The sequence below is a fragment of the Cervus elaphus genome, chromosome 16 (genome assembly GCF_910594005.1).
Source record: "Cervus elaphus chromosome 16, mCerEla1.1, whole genome shotgun sequence".
Taxonomy (NCBI): domain Eukaryota; kingdom Metazoa; phylum Chordata; class Mammalia; order Artiodactyla; family Cervidae; genus Cervus; species Cervus elaphus.
Window position 1 is genome coordinate 11,275,349 of NC_057830.1, and position 24,216 is coordinate 11,299,564.

At 35.8% G+C, this 24,216-nt stretch overlaps 1 protein-coding gene and 1 long non-coding RNA gene across 3 annotated transcripts in view; one reads left to right on the forward strand and one right to left on the reverse strand.

The window, feature by feature from the left end:
- The window catches only part of SHOC1 (shortage in chiasmata 1), a 90,358-nt gene extending 70,961 nt beyond the window's left edge, over positions 1–19,397 (forward strand). Inside the window, exons 23-27 of the mRNA XM_043870539.1 lie at positions 6,718–6,811; positions 13,951–14,082; positions 15,663–15,812; positions 16,455–17,415; positions 19,267–19,397. Of these exons, the coding sequence (XP_043726474.1) occupies positions 6,718–6,811; positions 13,951–14,082; positions 15,663–15,812; positions 16,455–17,415; positions 19,267–19,367 (1,438 nt within the window). The 3' untranslated portion in view covers positions 19,368–19,397. The remainder of the gene's footprint in view (positions 1–6,717; positions 6,812–13,950; positions 14,083–15,662; positions 15,813–16,454; positions 17,416–19,266) is intronic.
- Positions 13,723–23,628, reverse strand: LOC122673017. 2 transcript variants are annotated; one of them, XR_006334565.1, is made up of 4 exons: positions 19,637–23,628; positions 16,510–16,590; positions 15,679–15,786; positions 13,723–13,927 (listed from the first exon to the last, which is right to left on the reverse strand). It is a non-coding gene; the product is annotated as an uncharacterized LOC122673017 (long non-coding RNA). The 2 variants fall into 2 exon arrangements; XR_006334564.1 differs by having other exon boundaries at positions 15,679–16,590.
- Positions 23,629–24,216: the final 588 nt, after the last annotated feature.

Here is a 24,216-nt window from a genome sequence, read left to right on the forward strand (position 1 = left end):
AATGAATTCTTTTTAATGGCTGAGTAATATTTCATGGTGTATATGTACCACAGCTTCCTTATCCATTCGTCTGCTGATGGGCATCTAGGTTGCTTCCATGTCCTGGCAATTATAAACAGTGCTGCGATGAACATTGGGGTGCACGTGTCTCTTTCAGATCTGGTTTCCTTGGTGTGTACGCCCAGAAGTGGGATTGCTGGGTCATATGGCAGTTCTATTTCCAGTTTTTTAAGAAATCTCCACACTGTTCTCCATAGTGGCTGTACTAGTTTGCATTCCCACCAACAGTATAAGAGGGTTCCCTTTTCTCCACACCCTCTCCAGCATTTATTGCTTGTAGACTTTTGGATAGCAGCCATCCTGACTGGCGTGTAATTAAGAAACAAAGGGAGAAGAACCAAATTAACAAAATTAGAAATGGAAATGCAGAGATCACAACAGACAACACTGAAATACAAAGGATCATAAGAGACTACTACCAGCAGCTCTATGCCAATAAAATGGACAACTTGGAAGAAATGGACAAATTCTTAGAAAAATATAACTTTCTAAAACTAAACCAGACAGAAATAGAAGATCTTAACAGGCCCATCACAAGCAAGGAAATTGAAATTGTAATCAGAAATCTTCCAGCAAACAAAAGCCCAGGACCAGATGGCTTCACAGCTGAATTCTACCAAAAATTTAGAGAAGAGCTAACACCTATCTTACTCAAACTCTTCCAGAAAATTGCAGAAGAAGGTAAACTTCCAAACTCATTCTATGAGGCCACCATCACCCTAATTCCAAAACCAGACAAAGATGCCACAAAAAAAAGAAAACTACAGGCCAATATCACTGATGAACATAGATGCAAAAATCCTTAACAAAATTCTAGCAAACAGAATCCAGCAACATATTAAAAAAATCATACACCATGACCAAGTGGGCTTTATCCCAGGAATGCAAGGATTCTTTAATATCCGCAAATCAATCAATGTAATACACTACATTAACAAATTGAAAGATTAAAACCATATGATTATCTCAATAGATGCAGAAAAAGCCTTTGACAAAATTCAACATCCATTTATGATTAAAACTCTCCAGAAAGCAGGAATAGAAGGAACATACCTCAACATAATAAAAGCTATATATGACAAACCCACAGCAAGCATTACTCTCAATGGTGAAAAACTGAAAGCATTTCCCCTGAAATCAGGAACAAGACAAGGGTGCCCACTCTCACCACTACTATTCAACATAGTATTGGAAGTTTTGGCCACAGCAATCAGAGCAGAAAAAGAAGTAAAAGGAATCCAGATAGGAAAAGAAGTGAAACGCTCACTGTTTGCAGATGACATGATCCTCTACATAGAAAACCCTAAAGACTCTACCAGAAAATTACTAGAGCTAATCAATGAATATAGTAAAGTTGCAGGATATAAAATTAACACACAGAAATCCCTTGCATTCCTATACACTAACAATGAGAAAACAGAAAGAGAAATTAAAGAAACAATACCATTCACCATTGCAACAAAAAGAATAAAATACTTAGGAGTATATCTACCTAAAGAAACAAAAGACCTATACATAGAAAACTATAAAACACTGATGAAAGAAATCAAAGAGGACACAAACAGATGGAGAAACATACTGTGTTCATGGATTGGAAGAATCAATATTGTCAAAATGACTGTACTACCCAAAGCAATCTATAGATTCAATGCAATCTCTATCAAGCTATCAACGATATTTTTCACAGAGCTAGAACAAATAATTTCACAATTTGTATGGAAATACAAAAAACCTCGAATAGCCAAAGTAAGCTTGAGAAAGAAGAATGGAACTGGAGGAATCAACCTGCCTGACTTCAGGCTCTACTACAAAGCCACACTCATCAAGACAGTATGGTACTGGCACAAAGACAGAAATATAGATCAATGGAACAGAATAGAAAGCCCAGAGATAAATCCACGAACCTATGGACACCTTATCTTCAACAAAGGAGGCAAAATATACAATGGAAAAAAGACAACCTCTTTAACAAGTGGTGCTGGGAAAACTGGTCAACCACTTGTAAAAGAATGAAACTAGAACACTTTCTAACACCATACACAAAAATAAACTCAAAATGGATTAAAGACCTAAATGTAAGACCAGAAACTATAAAACTCCTAGAGGAGAACATAGGCAAAACACTCTCTGACATAAATCACAGCAGGATCCTCTATGACCCACCTCCCAGAATATTGGAAATAAAAGCAAAAATAAACAAACGGGACCTAATGAAACTGAAAAGCTTTTGCACAACAAAGGAAACTATAAGCAAGGTGAAAAGACAGCCCTCAGATTGGGAGAAAATAATGGCAAATAAAGAAACAGACAAAGGATTAATCTCAAAAATATACAAGCAACTCCTGCAGCTCAATTCCAGAAAAATAAATGACCCAATCAAAAAATGGGCCAAAGAACTAAACGGACATTTCTCCGAAGAAGACATACAGATGGCTAACAAACACATGAAAAGATGCTCAACATCACTCATTATCAGAGAAATGCAAATCAAAACCACAATGAGGTACCATTACACGCCAGTCAGGATGGCTGCTATCCAAAAGTCCACAATTACTTTTGCACCACAGTTACTTTTGCACCAACTGCTTAACCTCAATTTCTTTTGCACCAACAGCAATTACTTTTGTACCAATCTATTAAGTCATTCTTATATCACTCCTCTCTAAAAATCGTGTGAAATTAACTAACTAGCATCTTACTATACTTTCTTCCACTGATGCTCTTAACTGAAAAATTACCCCCCAAACCCATGCCAAGACACTGGCTAAAGTTATCATCATGTGTCTCTCCTTGCCCTCATTCTGAGTTTTATGAATGTACTGCTTTCACTTTCTCCTTTTACTCTTTGAAATCTGGCTTTTTTCTCTGCCTTTATACTGATCTCTCTCTCTCTCAGAGGTCACTTGTCATTTGTGGCTTTTTGATGATCAGCTCCAAAAATATTTTCACTTCATTGCCCTGAAGTATTTAGACTATTGGTCAGTGCCTTCTGTCTTGAAACTCTTCAGTTCCACGGCACTTGCATGTGTTTGACCTTCTATCTCACCATTTCTTCTCTGACTTTACCTCTTCTTCTTTCTTGTCCCAGTCTTGAAATAGATCTGAAATCTCTTTTTTCCTTCTATTTTGTCCATTAGAAATCTTATCCTCTCGATAGCTTCTGTCAACATCTTTCTGCATATAATTATTGTATTTATGTATCTGCAGCCACAGTCTCTCTTTGAAATCTCTGACATACGTCTCTAACTTTATGTATAATATTTCCATTCTGATATTCCACAGGCTCTCAAACTTAACATAGTATGAATTCACTATATTCTCTATTCCTGCCCAAAACGTATCTGCTCTTTTCTTTCCTTTAGCTATTTATGACCGGTGCCTCCCTTTCAGTCACCAAGACTGGAAAACAAATACTGTAGATTCAACCAGTGTACTTTCTCTTTCATCTGTCTCCTCACTCTATCTATATTACCAACATTTTGATTCAGATTCTTATTATTTTATGTGGACTATTATAACAAACTACCAATGGTTTCCCCACCTCCAGATGGCACTCAGTGTTACTCTCCATAACCCATCATATACACAATTAATATTCCCAAAACCAGGCTCATATTATTTCACTCTGATAAAATACCTTCACTGACTTCCCCATTATTTACTGAGTACATAGACCATTCACCCTAATATTCAAAATCTTCAGAATATAATCCCAACCTATATTTTCAGGCGTACTTTTCACTGCTTTCTATTTCAACCGGAAGTTCTGCTCATTGGCTTGCAAACAGGCTCCTTGCTTTCCTACTTCTAGTTTTGCTCATACAGTTCTGTCTTTCTACAATATTCCCTGTGTATGCGTGCACACTCCATCCTGTCCAACTCTTTGTGACCCCATGGACTTTAGCCAGCCAGGTTCCTCTCTCCATGGAATTTTCCAGACAAGAATACTGAAGCAGGTTGCCATTTCCTTCTCCAGGGGATCTTCCCAGCCTAGGGATCAAACCTTTGTGTCTTGCAACTCCTGCTTGGCATACGGGTTCTTTACCAGCTTAGTCACTGGGGAAACCCCAACCATCTGCCCTACTTCCTCCAACTATTTCACCTGGTGAAAGTGCGCCTGTTTTTTAGGGCCAATCTACTTTTTCTATTCGACCTTTCTTCAATATCTTCCACTCATGCATACAGATCAATATTTAGTTGTAAACTTTCCATCCTTCAAAATCCTTAGCTCCGTGTTTTTTCCTCATCTTTTATATTTATCATGTTTAGTTTTATATTATCATTTTGGAGCCCTTGCCCTATAGCACTAACCACATTGCTTTCATGTGATAGATTCTTGGTAAATACTCCTTTATTGAATGAATGTATCTTCCCAAATAAATTGCACACTAGTCATTCACTTTTTTAATCTCTACAATACTACATAACCCATACCACATCAGTCATAGTAGAAGTTTCAAAAATATTCTTTAGTTATTAGATAAGGCACAGATATCTTATTTAGCATTCTTGTTTGACTCCATTTTTGCTTGTCTTACTGAACCAAGCTCTTCATATACAATTATTATCATGTGGGGAGAAGTGTAAGTCAGAATGTAAGCATATGAACAACTTGATTCTTATTCCTTCTTCTATTAACAATAATCTCTGCTGCTGCTAAGTCACTTCATCTCTAGCACTCATTTAACCTAGTTTTTCCTTTCTACCAGAAAATAAAAATTAAAATAATTATTCAGGTCTCAAATCTTCACTTTGAAGATTAATAAAGGCTATAAAGCATTTTAAGCTTTATCAAGAACTTGGAAGTATTCTGGATAAACAATTGATTTGAAATTTTTTAAAGTTGTTTTTAGATTGGTATCCACCTAGAGGTGCAAATGTAATACAAGAAATAATAAGAGGAGATTTTCACTTATTTTTATCCAGATTTTCATGAAAAAAATTAATATTCTGAGATAGATTTATGTTCAGGATGTGAAGAATTATCATTTATTCACAATAATATATTATTCTAAAATGTAATTCTTTCCAGACTTCTAGGTATCTCAGTTCCATATTTCTAGAAGATTGGAACATTTTAAAAGTATCTTAATTAACTGACCAAATGAGGAAAATTGAAACTACAAAATAAATTGTTTCAGTTATGACCTTAGTCATTCATGCCATTAGTTCTTGTTTGAGAAAAAGTGCTAGGAATCCCCAAGACAACTCCCAAGTTTGGTGCTTTGTTAGGAGTATTCATAACACTAAGCATATTCTTGTGCTCATGGCTATGATTTATTACAGTGAACAGTTACAAAGCAAATTCAGCAAAGGGAAAAAGGGCATGGGGCAAATTCCAGAATAAACTAGGAGGAAGCTTCCGAGAGTTCTCTCCTAGTAGAGTCACACAGAACATGCTTAATTTTCCCAGCAACGAGTTGTGCCCAGACTTGTGAAATGTTGTCTGTCAGGAAACTCGCCAGACACTCAGTGCCCAGGACATTTATTAAGAGCTAGTCACAAATCAAAACTCTAGACTCCAAAAAGAAAGCAAGTGTTCAATAGAAACCACATTTTTCATACAGTTTAGGTACAGTGAGTCTCTCTTATCAGCCACTCTTATGAAAACAGCTTGTCTGAGAAAGAAGACAGCAGACGAAAGAAGAGGCAGGAAATTAAGAAAGCCATTGTCTCAGTGACGTGGTTTGAATTCCTTTGTCCAACAACGTCTTCTCCTGGACCCATAGTGATATGAACCAATAAAGTTCTTTTTTGTTGCTTGGAGTACTTAAAGTGGATAAAGGTAATAGGAATATTCACTCACAGCTCAAGAGCCACATCTGACCTGCTTAATAACTATAGAAGGAAAAAAGGGGTGTTTTTAATAATTATTGAGATATAACTGATTTATAAGATTGTGTAAGTTTAAGGAGTACAATCTGTTAATTTGATATATTTATATGTTGTTGTTTTGTTGTTGTTGTTTAGTCATTGAGTCGTGCCTGACTTTTTGCAACCCAATGGACTGTAGCCTGACAGGCTCCTCTGTCAGTGGGATTCTCCAGGCAAGAATACTGCAGTGGGTGGCCATTCCCTTCTCCAGGGTATCTTCCCAACCCAGAGATCAAACGTAGGTCTCCCGCACTGCAGGCAGATTCCTTGCCATCTGAGCCACTGGGGAAGCCCCTGTATTTATATACTGCAATATAATTATAATTATCACCTCAGTGTTAGTTAACACCTCTATCACATCACATAATGATCATTTTAAAGAGTGGTTTTTTTTCCCCCAATAGTTCAGGTAAAAGCCTCAGTGAGAATTCTAGTTATTCTTACTTTGGTCATGTGTTCATATCTGAACCTGATCCTTTGGCCAGGAAGATGAAGTAAGTATTCTAGTTGGCTAGGTTTCAATCACATAGCCATCCCTAGGGCCAGTAAGAGGATAAGTTAAACTTCTCCCCACCCCGCCCCCACCCCCCACAAAAAGCATTCTCTAGATTTAACAGTACTGTTGAAGAAAGGAGGTGGAATTGTTTTTACAAAAGAGTGCTAAGTGGACAAAAAATATTACATTATGAAATGTAGAAAATAAAATTTTTAATAAGTACAATCAGACATCAAATGAGTAGAATATAATAACATATATATATATATATATATATATTTTTTTAGGTACCATCTTACAGAAAAGACTCTTCATCACCTAGCACTGATTTATGCAGCTTTGGTTTCATCTGGGCTAAAATCAGAAGAACTGGATGTAAAGGTATTCTTTTCCTATATGTTTGTTCATGAGTATTTTTCATAAACCAAAATTATAATGAAACTCAACTGCCCTGTGAGAAGAAACATTAAATGGGTAAACTAAAAAAATATTGAAAGCCATATAAAGAATGGTTTTCAAAGTAACATATATTCTTTCCACTTAAATTTCTTCTCTAAAAGCTTTTAATGAATTTAAATTCATAATTTGTCTCTACTACTGAGATTTAAAAAAAAAATGTCAGAATATGAATAAAAATAAATATCCCTTGATCAATAATATTCACTTATGGACGATATACTGTGTTTTTTTTCCATTTATTTTTATTAGTTGGAGGCTAATTACTTTACAATATTGTAGTGGTTTTTGCCATACATTGATATGAATCAGCCATGGATTTACATGTATTCCCCATCCCGATCCCCCCTCCCACCTCCCTCCCCACCCCATCCCTCTGGGTCTTCCCAGTGCACCAGCCCTGAGCACTTGTCTCATGCATCCAACCTGGGCTGGTGATCTGTTTCACCCTTGATAATATACATGTTTCGATGCTGTTCTCTCGAAACATCCCACCCTCGCCTTCTCCCACAGAGTCCCAAAGTCTGTTCTGTACATCTGTGTCTCTTTTTCTGTTTTGCATATAGGGTTATCGTTACCATCTTTACTGCTTTTATCTACTATAAAATAGAAATCTTATGACATATGAATAGAGCAGTACCTGGGTGATCTCTAATCAATCTCCTTTCTTGGCTTTTTTCAGTGTCCCACTCTGACGTTTAGATAGTTTCTCCAAATGGAAGGCTCAGTTCTTTACTGTTATCACTTTATATTCTTTCTTTGATAAACTCAGACATATCCCACAAATTTAGCTTTCATGTCTAAGAAAATCCTTAAAATTTTCCTAACTTTTCTTAAAGTCTGCACTAATATTCTAGAATTCTACTAGAAATGCCTACATGAATATCCCACAGGTACCTCAAACTCTGCATATCCAAAACACAACTTCTTATCCTCCCCCAAATTTGTGTTGACCTAAAACAAATAGATGGCCAGTTATTTGTGCAGTAAAAATGGGTTTGTACGAGACCAACAAATAATTGCAATTCAGGGTCTGCAACCATGAGAAACCATGGGAAATATGGGAAACCATATACAGGTCCAGGCACAGCAAGGAGAGAGGAACTCTTTTAAAGAAGGAAAAAGAAAGTTGGAGAGTTATAATAAACAAAGAGTCCATTGGAGGAGTTGAGAGTTCAAAGTATAGTGACTTTTCATCAGTGGAGTTGTGACAGTCTCTCACTGTCTGAACTCTTGCCAGGAAAGAAGAGGAAGTCTTTCTTCTTACTGGACTCTGCTATCATGGTAGGACATGGGCGCTCCTCCTTCTGGTCTCCTGGCTCTATTTTAATTAACATTTCTGTTAATTTTTACACCTAGTTTATGGCATTACTATTCTAAGCTAATCAGTAGCAAAATCTTCCCTTTAACTCTGCAGGTCTCTAGATTATGCCTCTCCTTGCTATTCCCATTGCTATTTCCCTAAAGGCAGGCTTTCACGTCTCACTTGGAGTTTTAAGGTGACTTCCTAATTAATCTCCTTGTTTCTACTCTTTTCCCACTCCCATGCATCATGTATATTGACACCAATTACATTTCTGAAATACAGATGTGATACTTCACTACCTAGACTGAAAGCTCCTAAAGGAAAGGGAATATGTTTTTTCATTTTTGTCTTCCTAGCACTCAGCACAGAGACTACATAGCAAGCTCTTGAAAAATATGCTGTTGAGTTCAATTGTCTTGCTCAAAAGATCTTCTGTAGCTTCCTACATCATCAAAATAGTGTTCACCTCAGGTGATTCAAACTCCTCCACAATTCGACCCATAGCTTAGTTGTTCTAACTCTTTGGGCCCCGATGGACTGTAGCCCATCGCCAGGCTCTTCTGTCCATGGAATTCTCTAGGCAGGAATATTGGAGTGGGTTGCCGTTTCCTTCTCCAGGGGATCTTCCTGACCCAAGGATCGAATCCTGTCTCCTGCATTGCAGACAGGTTCTTTACCATCTGAGTCACCAGGGAAGCCCTAGTAATCCTAGACTCCTTAAAGATATTATTCTACTCACCATTTCCTGAATATGCCTCCACACTATCACCTCTCAGCCATGTGACTCTGTCCTGTCTTTCCCCTGAAATACTGTTCCTTTAAACACTATCTCCTTTAAAAAAAAATTAGCCCCAATTATACTCTCTCAAGGTAAATTTCTCCTCCCATCCTCCCAATAACATTTCATATCTTTATTATAATATGAGGTATTTATTCATATATCCTCCACCCTGGACCATGAGAACAGGCCCTTTTCCTTGTAAAACCTATAACATTCTAGCACAGTGTTTTGTACACAATAAAAATATTCCACAAACATCCGCTGAAATCAGTGAAAGCAGAACCTGTTAAAAAATCATCAAATGATCTATTTGAAATAAAATCCAGATAATTTTGATCCTATGATGCATTTTTAACAAAGGAATACAATTCTTAGGAAAGTTATCTAAATAAATGTAAATTTCTCATTTATTCATTCAAGGGAGGTTTCATCACTTAATCAGCCTCTTTTCTCTTCACTTAATAGTGAGCAGTCACATGCAAAACATGCTTTAGAGAATCATTTTATTCCTCTCTACATGGGGTATCTGATACCAGTAAGTGACACTCTTCAGGTACACTGACAAGGCCTACAGAGTATATGTTCCAAGAAAGGCATGGGGGATGAAATAGAATTACTGCTCAGGCACAATCCATTCCAAATAAAAGTCTGTTCCTACCTGACTCCAACTATTCCAAAAGCTTTTCAAGTTTTCCTAATGCTCTTAAAAGTAGGTCCATTTTTCCATGAAAGTTGAGAAACAAGTATGATCAATTTGCTCTAATTCTGTTATCAATATATCACCAATACTCAAGCCTCCCATTCTCCTACTTGATGACATTGTTACATTAAAGAGGGTTACCTAGACATATTATTTTAGAATAATTTGGTAATGTGGCTATTGGCTTTTCAGTTCAGTTCAGTCGCTCAGTCATGTCCAACTTTTTGCAACCCCATGGACTGCAGCACACCAGGCCTCCCGGTCCATCACCAACTCCCACAGTTTACCCAAACTCATCTCCATTGAGTTGGTGATGCCATCCAACCATCTCATCCTCTGTTGTCCCCTTCTCCTCCCACCTTCAATCTTTCCTAGCATCAGGGCCTTTTCAAATCAGTCAATTCTTCGCATCAGGTGGCCAAAGTATTGGAGTTTCAGCTTCAAGATCAGTCCTTCCACTCAACACTCAGGACTGATTTCCTTTAAGATGGACTGGTTGGATCTCCTTGCAGTCCAAGGGACTCTCAACAGTCTTCTCCAACACCACAGTTCAAAAGCATCAATTCTTCAGCACTCAGCTTTCTTTATAGTCCAACTCTCACATCCATACATGATTACTGGAAAAACCATAGCCTTGACTAGACAGACCATTGTTGGCAAAGTAATGTCTCTGCTTTTTAATATGCTGTCTAGGTTGTTCATAACTTTTCTTCCAAGGAGTAAGTGTCTTTTAATTTCATGGCTGCAGTCACCATCTGCAATGATTTGGAGCCCAAAAAAATAAAGTCTGCCACTATTTCCACTGTTTCCCCATCTATTTGCCATGAAGTGATGGGGCCGGATGCCATGATCTTAGTTTTCTGAATGTTGAGCTTTAAGCCAACTTTTTCATTCTCCTCTTTCACTTTCATCAAGAGGCTCTTTAGTTCTTCTTCACTTTCTGCCATAGGGTGGTGTCATCTGCATATCTGAGGTTGTTGATATTTCTCCCAGCAATCTTGATTTCAGCTTGTGCCTCATCCAGCCCAGTGTTTCTCATGATGTACTCTGCATGTAAGTTAAATAAGCAGGTGACAATATACAGCCTTGACATACTCCTTTTCCTATTTGTAACCAGTCTGTTGTTCCACGTCCAGTTCTGACCATTGCTTCCTGAGCTGAATACAGATTTCTCAAAAGGCAGGTCAGGTGGTCTGGTATTCCCATGTCTTTCAGAATTTTCAATAGTTTATTGTGATCTACACAGCCAAAGGCTTTGGCATAGTCAATAAAGCAGAAATAGATGTTTTTCTGGAACTCTCTTGCTTTTTTGATGATCCAACGGATGTTGGCAATTTCATCTCTGGTTCCTCTGCCTTTTCTAAATCCAGCTTGAACATCTGGAAGTTCACGGTTCACGTATTGCTGAAGCCTGGTTTGGAGAATTTTGAGCATTACTTTGCTAGTGTGTAAGATGAGCGCAACTGTGCAGTAATTTGAGCATTCTTTGGCATTGCCTTTCTTAGGGATTGGAAAGAAAACTGACCTTTTCCAGTCCTGTGGCCACTGCTGAGTTTTCCAAATTTGCTGGCATATTGAGTGCAGCACTTTCACAGCATCATCTTTTAGGATTTGAAATAGCTCAACTGGAATTCCATCACCTCCACTAGCTTTGTTCACAGTGATGCTTCCTAAGGCCCACTTGACTTTGTATTCCAAGATGTCTGGCTCTAGGTGAGTGATCACACCATCATGATTATCTGGGTCGTGAAGATCTTTTTTGTATAGTTCTTCTGTGTATTCTTGCCATCTCTTCTTAATATCTTCTGCTTTTGTTAGGTCCATACCATTTCTGTTCTTTATTGAGCCCATCTTTGCATGAAATGTTCCCTTGGTATCTCTAATTTTCTTGACGAGATCTCTAGTGTTTCCCATTCTATTGTTTTCCTGTATTTTTTGCACTGATCACTGAGGAAGACTTTCTTATCTCTCTTTGCTATTCTTTGGAACTCTACATTCAAATGGGTATATCTTTGCTCTTCTCCTTTGCTTTTCTCTTCTCTTCTTTCCAAGTTATTTGTAAAGCCTCCTCAGACAGCCATTTTGCTTTTTTGCATTTCTTGGCCTTTTGCATTTTTGGCCTTTAGGGCCAAAAAAATCCATCAGGTTGGTTTACTTTTTTATTTCCAAGCATTTGGAAAGCCTAGCCATAAAAGGAGTGTTGGGAAATTTAAATATATTTTCTTAAACTAAAAGAAAATACTGCTAATATTTTACTGTTAGTATATCATGCCATATTGTATTCTAAAATAAAAAAAAACATTTTATAAATTTCTTAAGAACTCTCTTTGCAGAAAAATGTATAGATACACACATGCAAATTTTTTAAAACAATGTTAGGCAGGGGTTCTTGAATCTCCCAAAGTCTAGCTAGGAGCTCCAGAATCCTCACCCTAGAGTATAGGTAATATTCATTACCATTATAAAATTAGGCCCTTTAAAATAAAATTTGTATTTAAATGTCTTAGATCTTCTCAAAACATCTAAAACTTTTAATAAAATAAATTGGAACCAAACAGTGTATTTCTGTGTACTCTGTATATTTAATATAAAGAAAGTCCTTCTTTAGCATGCATATGTTACTGTTTAGTCACTAAGTCATATCTAACTCTTTGTGACCCCATCAACTGCAGCATGCCAAGCTTCCCTGTCCTTCACTATTTCCAGGAATTTGCTCGAACTCATGTCCATTGCTTTGTATTTGTTATTCTTGTGAAAGAAAAGAAAATGTCATAATTATTTTTGTGAGGTTGGTACAGTCTTTGTTTCTTAAGTTTCCACCACTGGACAGAATATTTTTATTATTAAGATATGATTGTTTAGGGCAGTATTCTCCATCTGCTTTAAACTGCTAACCCATGAATTAGTTATCTTTCTGTAAACAAAATCCAAAAGATGAAGAAGATAAAAATAGAAATGAAAGCGGAAGGAAAAGGCTGGCATTTCAGAAGAGAGAAGGACATGGAGGAAAACTTAAGTGACAGACAGGAAGGAGGGGATATTTAAAAACTCCTTTTAGAGTTAAGTTTAACACTTCCCAGGTGGCTCAGTGGCGAAGAATCCACCTGCCAATGCAGGAGATGCAGATTCCATCTCTGGGTCAGGGAGATCCCCCTGGAGGAGGAAGTGGCAACCGACTCCAGTATTCTTGCCTGGGAAATCCCATCGACAGAGGAGCCTGGAGGGCTATAGTGCATAATGTCACAAAGAGTCAGACACGACTGAGTGACTGAGCATGCAGTTTTAACACACACACATTGGCAGGGGTATCTTACCATCAGGTGAGCCATGATTGGATGAACAATTCCAAAAAACATTCTGAATCAAAACATATTTTTCTTTTTGAATACAACATCAAATTAAGCTGTAAACATCCTTATTTTTCAATTTTGTTTTTAAAAAATCTTGCACTATATCTTTCATTCTTATTTTTACTTGAGAACTATTATGTTTAACCTACAAAAAAGCAAAATATTAAATATTACTAGTGACATCCAAATTGCTTTTTCTTCTAATACAGATGAAACAAAGCACCAAATATGTTTAAAAGACTATACTAATAAATGCCAAATGGAAGTGAAGAAAAACAATTTAGTTCCAAAAATTAGAAACTATAAGGATATCATATTTAAGGATGGAAAATAAATTGTTTATTCTCACAAATGAAACATCCTGAATTTTACATAGATAAATTAGTAAATTATATCTAAGTTCAGTTCAGTTCAGTCGCTCAGTCATGTCTGACTCTTTGCAACCCCATGGACTGCAGCACGCCAGGCCTCCCTGTCCATCACCAACTCCCAGAGTTTACTCAAACTCGTGTCCATCGAGTCAGTGATGCCATCCAACCATCTCATCCTCTGTTGTCCCCTTCTCCTCCCGCCTTCAATCTTTCCTAGCATAGAGTCTTTTCAAATGAGTCAGCTCTTCGCATCAGGTGGCCAAAGTACTGGAGTTTCAGCTTCAACATCAGTCCTTCCAAGGAACACTCAGTACTGATCTCCCTTAGGATAGACTGGTTGGATCTCCTTGCAGTCCAGGGGACTCTCAAGAGTCTTCTCCAACATCACAGTTCAAAAGCATCAATTCTTGGGCGCTCAGCTTTCTTTGTAGTCCAAAATAGTGTTCAAAGATTAGAATCTACTGGGGTTTTGTTTCTTCAAGTTGTAAACAATTTTTGAATGATATGTTTTGCTTCCTAGTATTCCCTGTAATCTAACATAAAAAATATATTTTAGCTTATAATTGCCCCAGGAGTGGAAGAGACTGCACTGATGATTCGACAAATTGCTGACCACAATTTAATGACCTCGAAGAGAGATCCTCATGAATGGTTGGATAAGTCCTGGCTTAAAGTTGCACCATCTAAGGTTTATTTCCTAACATATAAATTAGAGATTTGCAGAGAAAATATAAATATATGTACTTGAATTCTCTTTCTGGTAGCATTTTCTTGTTCTATCATGCTTGCATTAGCATATGTAACAATATGCCATAATGTGCAACTTTTATTTAGACAATTTTCCAGAACTATGAGTATTTTTCAACTTCATAGAACTACTTTAATGGGATCTTATTTCATGAACTTTCAAAATAAACTTGTTATAGGGTGACCTAATGGCTTCAATGTCTAATATTTTAAGAATATAATAATTTTTCTAATTCCTACATTTAAACATTCAAGAATAGTAGATATGAGAATTGCAAAATTCTATCATTCCGTGATTCATCAGTAATTCAATTATATAATTCAAAGTGAAAGTAGAGTTATGAAATAGTTATAAGATTAAGTAGTTAATTTTTAGAAATTCCTTTTGCTTAAGCATAAATATTTCCAGGTTCTCATACCAACCTAGTGTTTCTGTTACCTTATTTTTAAATATATTCAAATCCTAAAATCATGGAATGAGGATGGAGATCAGTATGTATTAACATGGAATGACTTTCAAAATATATTAAATGAAATGTAAAAGTTGCAGTTCAGAGCATCCAGTATACTACCATTTGTGTAAGAAAGGGGGAAATTAATATTTATATGTATTCATTTATAAATGAATAAAATATCTCTGGAAAGATACCACAAAATGATATCATTGATTATATCTATAGAAAACTGAGGTAGTAGAGTAGGAATGGGACTTTTTACTATATACCTTTTAGTCCTTTTGAATTTTGAACCGTGTAACTGTTTTACCTACTCAAAAAATTAAATTATAAAACAAATAAAATATTCATATATATTAAATCACAGGACTTTTATATGCATAAACAGAATGTAGTACTATCAGCAAGTATGGGTATGATTAGAACATTTTTGTGTGTATGTATATGCAATTTCCTTCCTACCAAGCCATGTCCAATCTACTAACATGTCTGTCATTTGATAAAATCACAGAAGGTACAAAAAGTCAATGTAACCCAGAAAAAAAAGGAATTTAGTAATAAATGTGGTTGCTACATTTCTAGACATTTATGAGATCTTTCTGAAAACATAAACTTTTAGACTTAGAAGTTCTTCCTGTACTCTTCACGATAAGCCTTTTCTGAAATTATAATATCTGTTAAGACATCATACACATGGTTTATCTTAACCAAACTATGACGGCATACAGTTTACAAAGAGAGAGCTGAAAAAACCTTGAGCTATATGATGAAGTCCCCTAAAAGGTTTCTCATTAGAAGAGCTATCATTAGATAACAATTGTCATTTGAAGGATATGAACTATAATGAATCACTTTGGATGAGTGGTTAGACTGAATGAACTTTAAGATCCTCCCCAATTCTGGGTGTTAGAATCTTTATTGACAGACAAATTTCTTTCCCTCCTGGCCATACTTTTTTCCCCAAGCATCTCAAATTGAGTGGTAGGTACAATGACATCAATTTTAATCTACTGGAGTGAGCAGAGTAAAAAGACCACTTCTGATTATTCCTTAAACTTTTTTCTAGGAAGAAATGTACTTACTTGATTTTCCAAGTATTACTCCATTGGTGGCTCAGCTCATGTTATATAAAGGACCTTCACTGAACTGGATATTGTTAGCAACTCTTTGTCAACTTCAGGAACTCCTACCTGAAGTTCCAGAAAAAGTGTTAAAGGTTAGTTATTTGAAATACATATTCTTCTATGAGTCTATTTGCTTTGCATTTGAGTATCTATTTTCACCATAATGGTTTTCAAAAATGAAGGTATCCAAGTTTATTTTGGACTTCAGAGAGCAAAGAAATAATCTACTTAAGCTAAATTTCATATAGAATTCTTACTGGTTGTCAACTACATTATACATTTTAAAGTTATAATTCTGTACAAATCATTTATCACATTTCAGATCATTTTGAAGTGTTATTATGCCCACAGATATTCAATTACACACTCTAATGTGTTTTCATCATCTCTTCCAAACAGTTCTGGTTCCTTCATTATAGTAGTAGTTAAAGAGAACTTTAGACCTATCAGTAAGTCTCTTTAATTTTTATGAAGGAAATGGTATTCATAGATAACATGTGCAACTAAAAATTCTATCTTAATTGATTAGGAAATAGATGCAAATTACAATAAGTTTTTCTTTTAATGGGAGCCAAATTATGTTCTGTTCTCATAGATCAATATAATATCTTTGAATGGACTACTTATTTATATTTTTCCTTATTTCCATATAGTTAAGCATCATTATTTATATTTACTTGATGGATTTTTATGTTGCATATTTATTATATTAATTAACTTTATAAATTTTGTAGCATTTTTGTGGCATCACTTCCTTATTCAAGATTAGTCCTTCCATAACAAAATCACCTCAAATTTCATCACCTCGGGAAAACAGGGATCAGACTAGAACCTTTACTTCTCAGAGTTCAGCTTCTGCATCTTCAGATTCTGTCATTCAAGAACATAATAATTATCAATATTCAAATTTAGGAGAGAGAGTACAGGAAGACACCAACAGTGCTTCAAATTATAACTCTTCCCTTATGGAATTAAAAGAAATGCCAGGCATTTTACCATCTGTGAGTTCTTACAATCAGACCAGCCATTGGAAAGAGTCTAGTTGTAACCCTAACATGGTACAGAATAATTCTTTTCTGACTAATATAGAAGCAAGGAATCTGTCTGGTAATTCTTTTCTGAACCAGAATGATTCAGAGTCAGATGTCTTTTCTTTGGGTCTAACAGAAATGAATTATGAAACTATAATATCACCAATTGACACTCAGGAGAAAGTCACCCCTCACTTTATAAATTATCAGAAAAAGGGAACACATGAAAAAAAAGGACCTATAAAAAAAGAATTGTCAGCTCCTGTCTTTTCACTTGAGGGTTCTCAACCTCCTCTTCATTGGAACTTTAAGAGAAATGTATGGGAACAACAGAATCATTCATTCAACTTACAGTGTGGAGCAGAGCAAAGTACATGTGACAAATGGTACTCTCAGAAAGATAATTTATTCATTAATCAGCAAAAATATCAGTCAGATGACTTAGAAGGCTTCATCTGTGAAAGTCCAAATGCTGGGACTAAAAAGACTTTCTGGAAAGAATTACCATCTGTCCCCAGTTTGGATTTATCCTGTGCTTCTGATTCTAATGTAAATCAAAAAGAATTCAACAGTCTTTATTTCTACCAAAGAGCTGGAAAATGTTTAGGACAGAAAACGCGCTCTGAGTCTTCATCTAACTCAGGAGACAACAACTCATTAACAGGTAACATGATTCAATAGTTAATAAAACTATACTCTAAAGTAATTTTAAAAGATAGAATCATCTCCAAATTAAAAAAAATTGTTTTAATTACTACACTTAAGAATCTTCAATAACTTTGGCATCAAAAAAATAAAAATTCTAATTATAGACTTTTAAGAAAATAAATGCAAAGAAATTATGTCAATATCTTGTAGCTTTAGATGAACTAAGCATTTAACTGAAGAAGTTATGGCTGATTTATGTTGAGGTTTGACAGAAAACAGCAAAATTCTGTAAAGCAATTATCCTTCAATAAAAAATAAATTAATTAAAAAAATAAAAACACAGAACAAATCTAAGTCAAGCTGAAGGCTTAAAGTAACAAAAATTAAGTACAGAAATTAGCCAATTAGAAAAGTGGCCTCTTTGTCAAGCTGGGATATTTTATGAGCTAATATTTATTAAAAGTTTATTACATTCACTTTATGTGGATTATTTAATTCTGTTAGTCCTATTAAATAGATACTACTATTGGCTCTCTATTTTCCAATTGACATTTTTGAATATTTAATCATATCAGTTTTTAAAAGGACAATTTTATTTTCCCATTTTTGGTTATTATACCTTTTATGTATTTCTTATTGCATTGGTCTGAGCATTTAAAACAAAATATTAAGTTTTGATGGCTATACAAAGATGGCCTTACTATGATGGGAAAAAAACAGAAAGGAGAAGCTGGAAGTTTCAAAACTCCTCTTTTGCACAGACCATTTTGTGAGGCCAAAGGGTGCCAAAGAATCTTAAATTCCTTGTTTTATTAAAAGAGAATCCCCAAACCATATAAGTTCTAGAATTCACAAAATTTAGATTTGGTCCCATAAATAGTCATAATTTGTTTTTTTCTTGATTTTAAGGGAAAATATTCTTTCCCTAGTTTTGTAAGAACTTTTGCAAGAAATAAATGCTGAATTTTATTCAAACATTTTTTGGTTCCTATTGGGGAAAATCAAAATGTTTTCTCTCTTGACATTAATATCAGTCAACATTTACAGGTATACTAATAATCAATCATTTATGTCATTTGTCTGATAAACCTAATTGGCTTTTAAGGAGTGATTTTTTAAAATATGCTATTGAATATGGTTACTATTTATTATTTGATTTTCATATCTACATTCAAATGCAATTAACTTATTGTGTTCTTTATTTGTACTCTGTCAAGTTCTGACATAAATTTGTCCAGATCTATTGGTATAACATCAAGATAATTTTCCATTTGTCTTGAATGTATATTTGTGGTCTCTGTGATAATAATTATCTACTGCAATGCCTTTTAAATTTGCTCAAAAGGTACCCAGCACTTGCTATTATGAAACTACATTGCTGGGAATAATTACTACCATTCTAAATATTTTAGTCTCTCTTTTTATTAATTTAATCAATCAACCTCTGCAAGTATCCAAATCTAGAATATTTCAAATTATGTCATATCTAACACAGTCATGAAAGGTGAGTCTATACATGATCAGAGCTCAGGATAAATTCCTCAACATTACAGATATGCACTAAGAAACAGACTTAATGAAGGAAAACTTAAAAGCAAGAGTCTTAAATCCAGGGAGATTTAATTATTTGTGCAAGGCATGAACGTACACATACATGTATCTTACACTAATTAGTATCAGGCCTTTAAGAATAGGCACATTTATGCTAAAAATTTAATTTTTAATAGTCACTTTTTATCTCAGTTTGGAAATTTCAACACTGTAAATATATGATAAAGAGAGAAGATCCACCTGAGCATTTGAGAAAAAAATAGCTACACTTACTATTATCAGAAATAAAACGGTTTTCTTTTTTTCCTTTTAACAGATTTCATGTGCTTACAACTACCGCAATTCAAAAAACAACGTCTTGTGTATGAAAAAGTCCCTGGTAGACTTGACGGACAAACTCGTCTGAGGTTTTTTTGAAAGAAAGAATAGTGCTGCATGCCACATTTCGTTGTTTTTTTCCTATGATAAACCAGTAATAAAATTATTTAGATTTGATCATATATCAAAGAAAATGCAATTGTTCTTAGATGTTCTTGATGTTCCTATATTAAATTTTCATAATATATATTCTACTTTATAGTTTATAAGTATTCTAATTAGCAAAATATTATTATAAGATCCAAATATCTCCCCAGTTCACCTAAATATCTTGAGCCCTTTTTTTAAAGAGAGGCAGAAAACCTTACTGGATGTATATAAAGGGTTATTTTGCTGTCTCCTCAAAGGCCCGCTGCCTCCGGCAAGTGTTTGAAAGGAGCTTCCATCTCAGTCTGACCTTCTGAGTTCAGAAGTGAAGATCACCATAGTCCACCCTCCACCACCAACTTAAAATCTAGGGAAAAATTGAAGTTAGAGAACTTCCAATCAAAATGTTGTCTTCACAAACGAAATATTCAAACAAATCACTAAGAGAAAACATTTGCTACCCACATGATAGCACAAGGGCTTACATTCCTAATATACAACGAATTCCTACAAATTGATAGGCAAAAGACACCGTAATAGAAAATTGGGCAAAATTTGAATAGATATTTCACGGAAGAAACAAAAATAGCTGGGAACATATTTGAAACGGTATGTAGCTTCATTATTTATCAGACAAATGCATATTAAAACAATAAGCTACTATTTTTTCACCTATCAGATCAGCAAAATTTTTGAGAATTCATAATATCAAGTGTCAGTATATGGGAAAAATAATGCTTCCCTGTATGATTGGAGAGGATAGTTGGTATATTTTTAAATGGATGACTGTAGGTTTCTAATTACTAAAATAATTATATTCCATTGAATACATTTAAGAGAAAGATGCTTTATTTTAAAATGTCAACATTTCTAATAAAATTTTATTCTTGGCAGCTACTTAGAGTTATAATGAAACTTTTATATGTCTCTAAAAACGGAGGTATGGAAGTCTCTGGTGACTCAGTGGTAAAGAATCCACCAGCTATACAAGCAATGTGGGTTCGATCCCTGGGTCAAGTAGATCCCCTAGAGAAGGAAACGGCAACCCACTCCAGTTTTCTTGCCTGGGAAATCCTATGGATAGAGGAGCCTGGCAGGCTACAGTCCATGGGGTCACCAAGAGTTGGACATGACTTAGTGACTAAGCTACCACCACCAGCAAAATGGAGGTACATGGATTGTGAACATCATTTTAGCAAAAATGGTTGAAGACCATAGGCGTACTCTTCCTGTCTCTTTCCTGACTTCTGAAATGGTCACCCTATTACTACCAAAACTGATTTCTACCTTCTGAGATCCAATGGACATTCAGACATCACCTCACTTGATTTCTCTTCAGTGTTTGATACACATCCTCCTTTTTGAAACAGGCTCGACTTTAAATCAACTCTCTTACTCTTTTACTACACTTTTATTTATATATAGGATGTTTGGTTTTGCTTGAGTATGTGGAGGGTAGAGACTTCAAAGAGAAACTATTTCTGGAAATTTTATGCGAATTTCTATTGTACTTTTTAAAGTTTCAGCAGGTTTGCTCCTAAACCAAGGTAAGGCTGTCTTCCCAGCTTGCAGATCTCCTTGATCCCATCTTTAATCAGCTTGCAGAGGAAAGGACTTTGTTCAGCGCACTAGACTGAGGCAAGCTTAGGCCAAGCTATCAACACACCCCCTTCTGCCTCCTCACCAAACGCAGTGAAAGCCCCTGAGCCCGCCTGCCTGCATGTCTCAGTGATGCTTGGTGTTTAAGGACACATTCACTCTGCCTGGGCCTGGAGCAGCCTCTTGTGCTGTTGCCCATCAGAGCAAGAATTCTGGAGCAGGTAGCCATTTCCTCCTTCAGGGAATCTTCCTGACCCAGGGATCTAACCCGAGTCTCCAGCATTGGCAGGTGGATTCTTCACCACTGTGCCACCTGGGAATCCCATTATCAGAGGTATTATTGAGAGGCAGGTCATGTGTTGGTACCCTAGGAAAGAGAATAAAGTAAATGAGCTCTGCTTCAGCACCATCTGAAGCAGTTGGGTTGGTCCATAGAAGCCTGAAGGGTCTGGAAAGGCCCTTGTTAGGGGCTTACAAGTGTCAGTCCAGCCTCCAAGGTCCTCTCCCAAACACCACATCACATGAAATTATTTAGAATAGTCCCAACTTCCCAGTTTCTTACCATGGAAACCTCCATTCTTTCTCTGAGAGCATTTCCCCATGAGGTTTCTTTTTTTAATTTTGAAGGGGAGTTACTTGCCCAAACTTAGATCTATGACTGGTAGTTGTGATGCTCACCCCTGAGGACCTTTGAGTGGCTTTACCCCCAGGTTCCCAGGCCCAGCCCAAACTGTTAGACTCATCAGAACATCAGCTGCCCCTTGCAATTGTAGGGGGAGGTAAGATACTCCTTCCCTTGCCACTGAGACTCTGCATACAACTGGGCATAAACACCAGGGTGTCCCACTCTGCCCCTCACAGTAAGAGCCTGGTTTTTCTCCCCCAATAATAAGCCTGCCTAAAGCAAACAATCCAACAATTTTAAGTGGGAGTAGCCTGGGTTGGTGGGGATGGGGAGTGCAAACTGTAGCAATCCAAAATGAAAGCTGAAAAATACGTGTTCTGCTTTTGCTTTTTTATTTGGTTTATTGTTTTTACTATACAAGGATTTTAGATTTCATACTTATCTATTTAAATTGCTTGTTTATTTAAATTGTTTAAATTTAATTTGATCAAGTATACACCTCTTCTCTTTTTTGATTTCTGGGTTTCCTGCTTTTTTTTAGGAAGCTCTCTTTTACCCTGAAGTTACACAACTATTCTAACTTTTCTTCTGATGCCTTTGTATCACCTTTCTTTAACCTATGTGGAATTTTTTTACAGAGTATAATACAGGCCCAATTTTTATTTCCTTCTGAATGGATAGCCAGTAATGCCAGCACCATTTGTTTAATTATACTTTCCCTTGAATAGGAAAAAGAAAAAAGAGTCAGGCCTACTTCTGTACTATTATGATCAATTCAATCATCTAGTTGTCTATTCCTAGGACCACAATAATATTATTTTGACTTTGTTTTTTTTTAAGTCATATCATTTTGATTCAGCAGTTTCAAAGTAAGCTAGTACCTGGTAAGGCAAGTTTTACCTTCCCATGTTTTATACACACACACACACACAGAGTTTTAAAAGCTATTCTTGGACACTTGATTTTCCATATAAACGTTCAGTTATTTTAACCAGCTTCCCTTAAAAGATAAAAAAGGAATTCCAATAAATCTACATAAATTTTAGTAAGATTGCATTTTAATGACATCGTCCTATAATCCTGAAATTTTAGATTCCGTTCTATAAACATTGGTAAAATTTTCCTTTGATTCTTGCACTTTTGTTAAATGTATTCTCAAGTATTTTTTATAGCTTTGTCGTTAAAGTAGAAATGGGATACATTTAAGACACAACTATATTCATATGTAAGATGTCTATATTTTTCCTGTACTATCTTACCAAGTTTTTGCCAAAGGGAAAATGAAATCAAGAGGTGTTTTTTTTTTTTTTTTTCCAACACATCAAAAGCTGTACATAATTAATGTATACAACTTAATGAGTTTGGAGATAAGTATATACCTATGAAACCACAACACAATCTATGCCATAAACTTATCCATCACTTCCAAAAGTTTCCTTCTGCCTTATTATTTTTGTGATAAGAACAATTTACATAAATTTTATCCTCTTAGCAAATTTTAAAGTATATGGTACAGCACTGTTAACTATAGGCACTGTGCTGAACAGTAGATCTCTAAGGCCAACTCATCTTTTATAACTGAAAATGTGTTTTTTAATGGAGACTTTTTCTAAATGCTTATTGTTGTTAAGATGGAGAACAGAAAATGTTTAAATGCTAATAAAAGGAATCCAACAGAGAAGTTGAAGATAAAGGAAAGAAAGGACAACCGATAATATGACACTTCATAGAAGATGAAACAGATCTACAGAATGAGTAAGTGGGTTAGAAAAGGGACATCTGAATTTTGATCCAATGGAAGGGATTTAGATCACTTAGATTTGGAAGTTTAGTGGCTGGAAGTTAAAGGAGTTCCAACTAATGACTTCTACATTCTCTACTGTAACACTACTTATGTTCAAAGATATCCCCATTTACCTATAGATTTATCCATACCTAGACAGTGTATTAAAAAGTAAAGACATCACTTTGACAACAAAGGTCCATATAGTCAAAGCTTTGGTTTTTCCAGTATGGATGTGACAGCTGAACCATAAAGAAGGCTGAGCGCTGAAAAACTGATGCCTTTGAATTGTGATGCTGGAGAAGACTCTTGAAAGTCCCTTGGACAGCAAGGAGATTAAACCACTCAATCCTAAAGGAAATCAATGCTGAATATTCACTGGAAGGACTGATGCTAAAGCTGAAGCTCCAATACTTTAGCCACCTGATTCAAACAGCCAACTCACTGGAAAAGACCCTGATGCTGGGAAAGAGTGAAGGCAGGAGGAGAAGGGGACCAAAGAGGATGAGATGGTTGGATGGCTCTACTGACTCAGTGGACATTGAGCAAACTTAGGAGATAGTGAAGGACAGGGAAGCCAGGCCATGCTGCAGTCCATGGGGTTCCAGAGTTGGACATGACTTAGCGAGTGAACAAGAATACAAAGCTATCTCAAAGAGCAAATTTGCCAGTAATTGAGATATTTCTGCATATTATACCTATTTTTTCACAAAATTCTACAAGGACTTGTACACAAAAACTTCACTTCCCACTTTCAGCACTCAATCACCCAAGCAAACAAAATCTATGAAGCC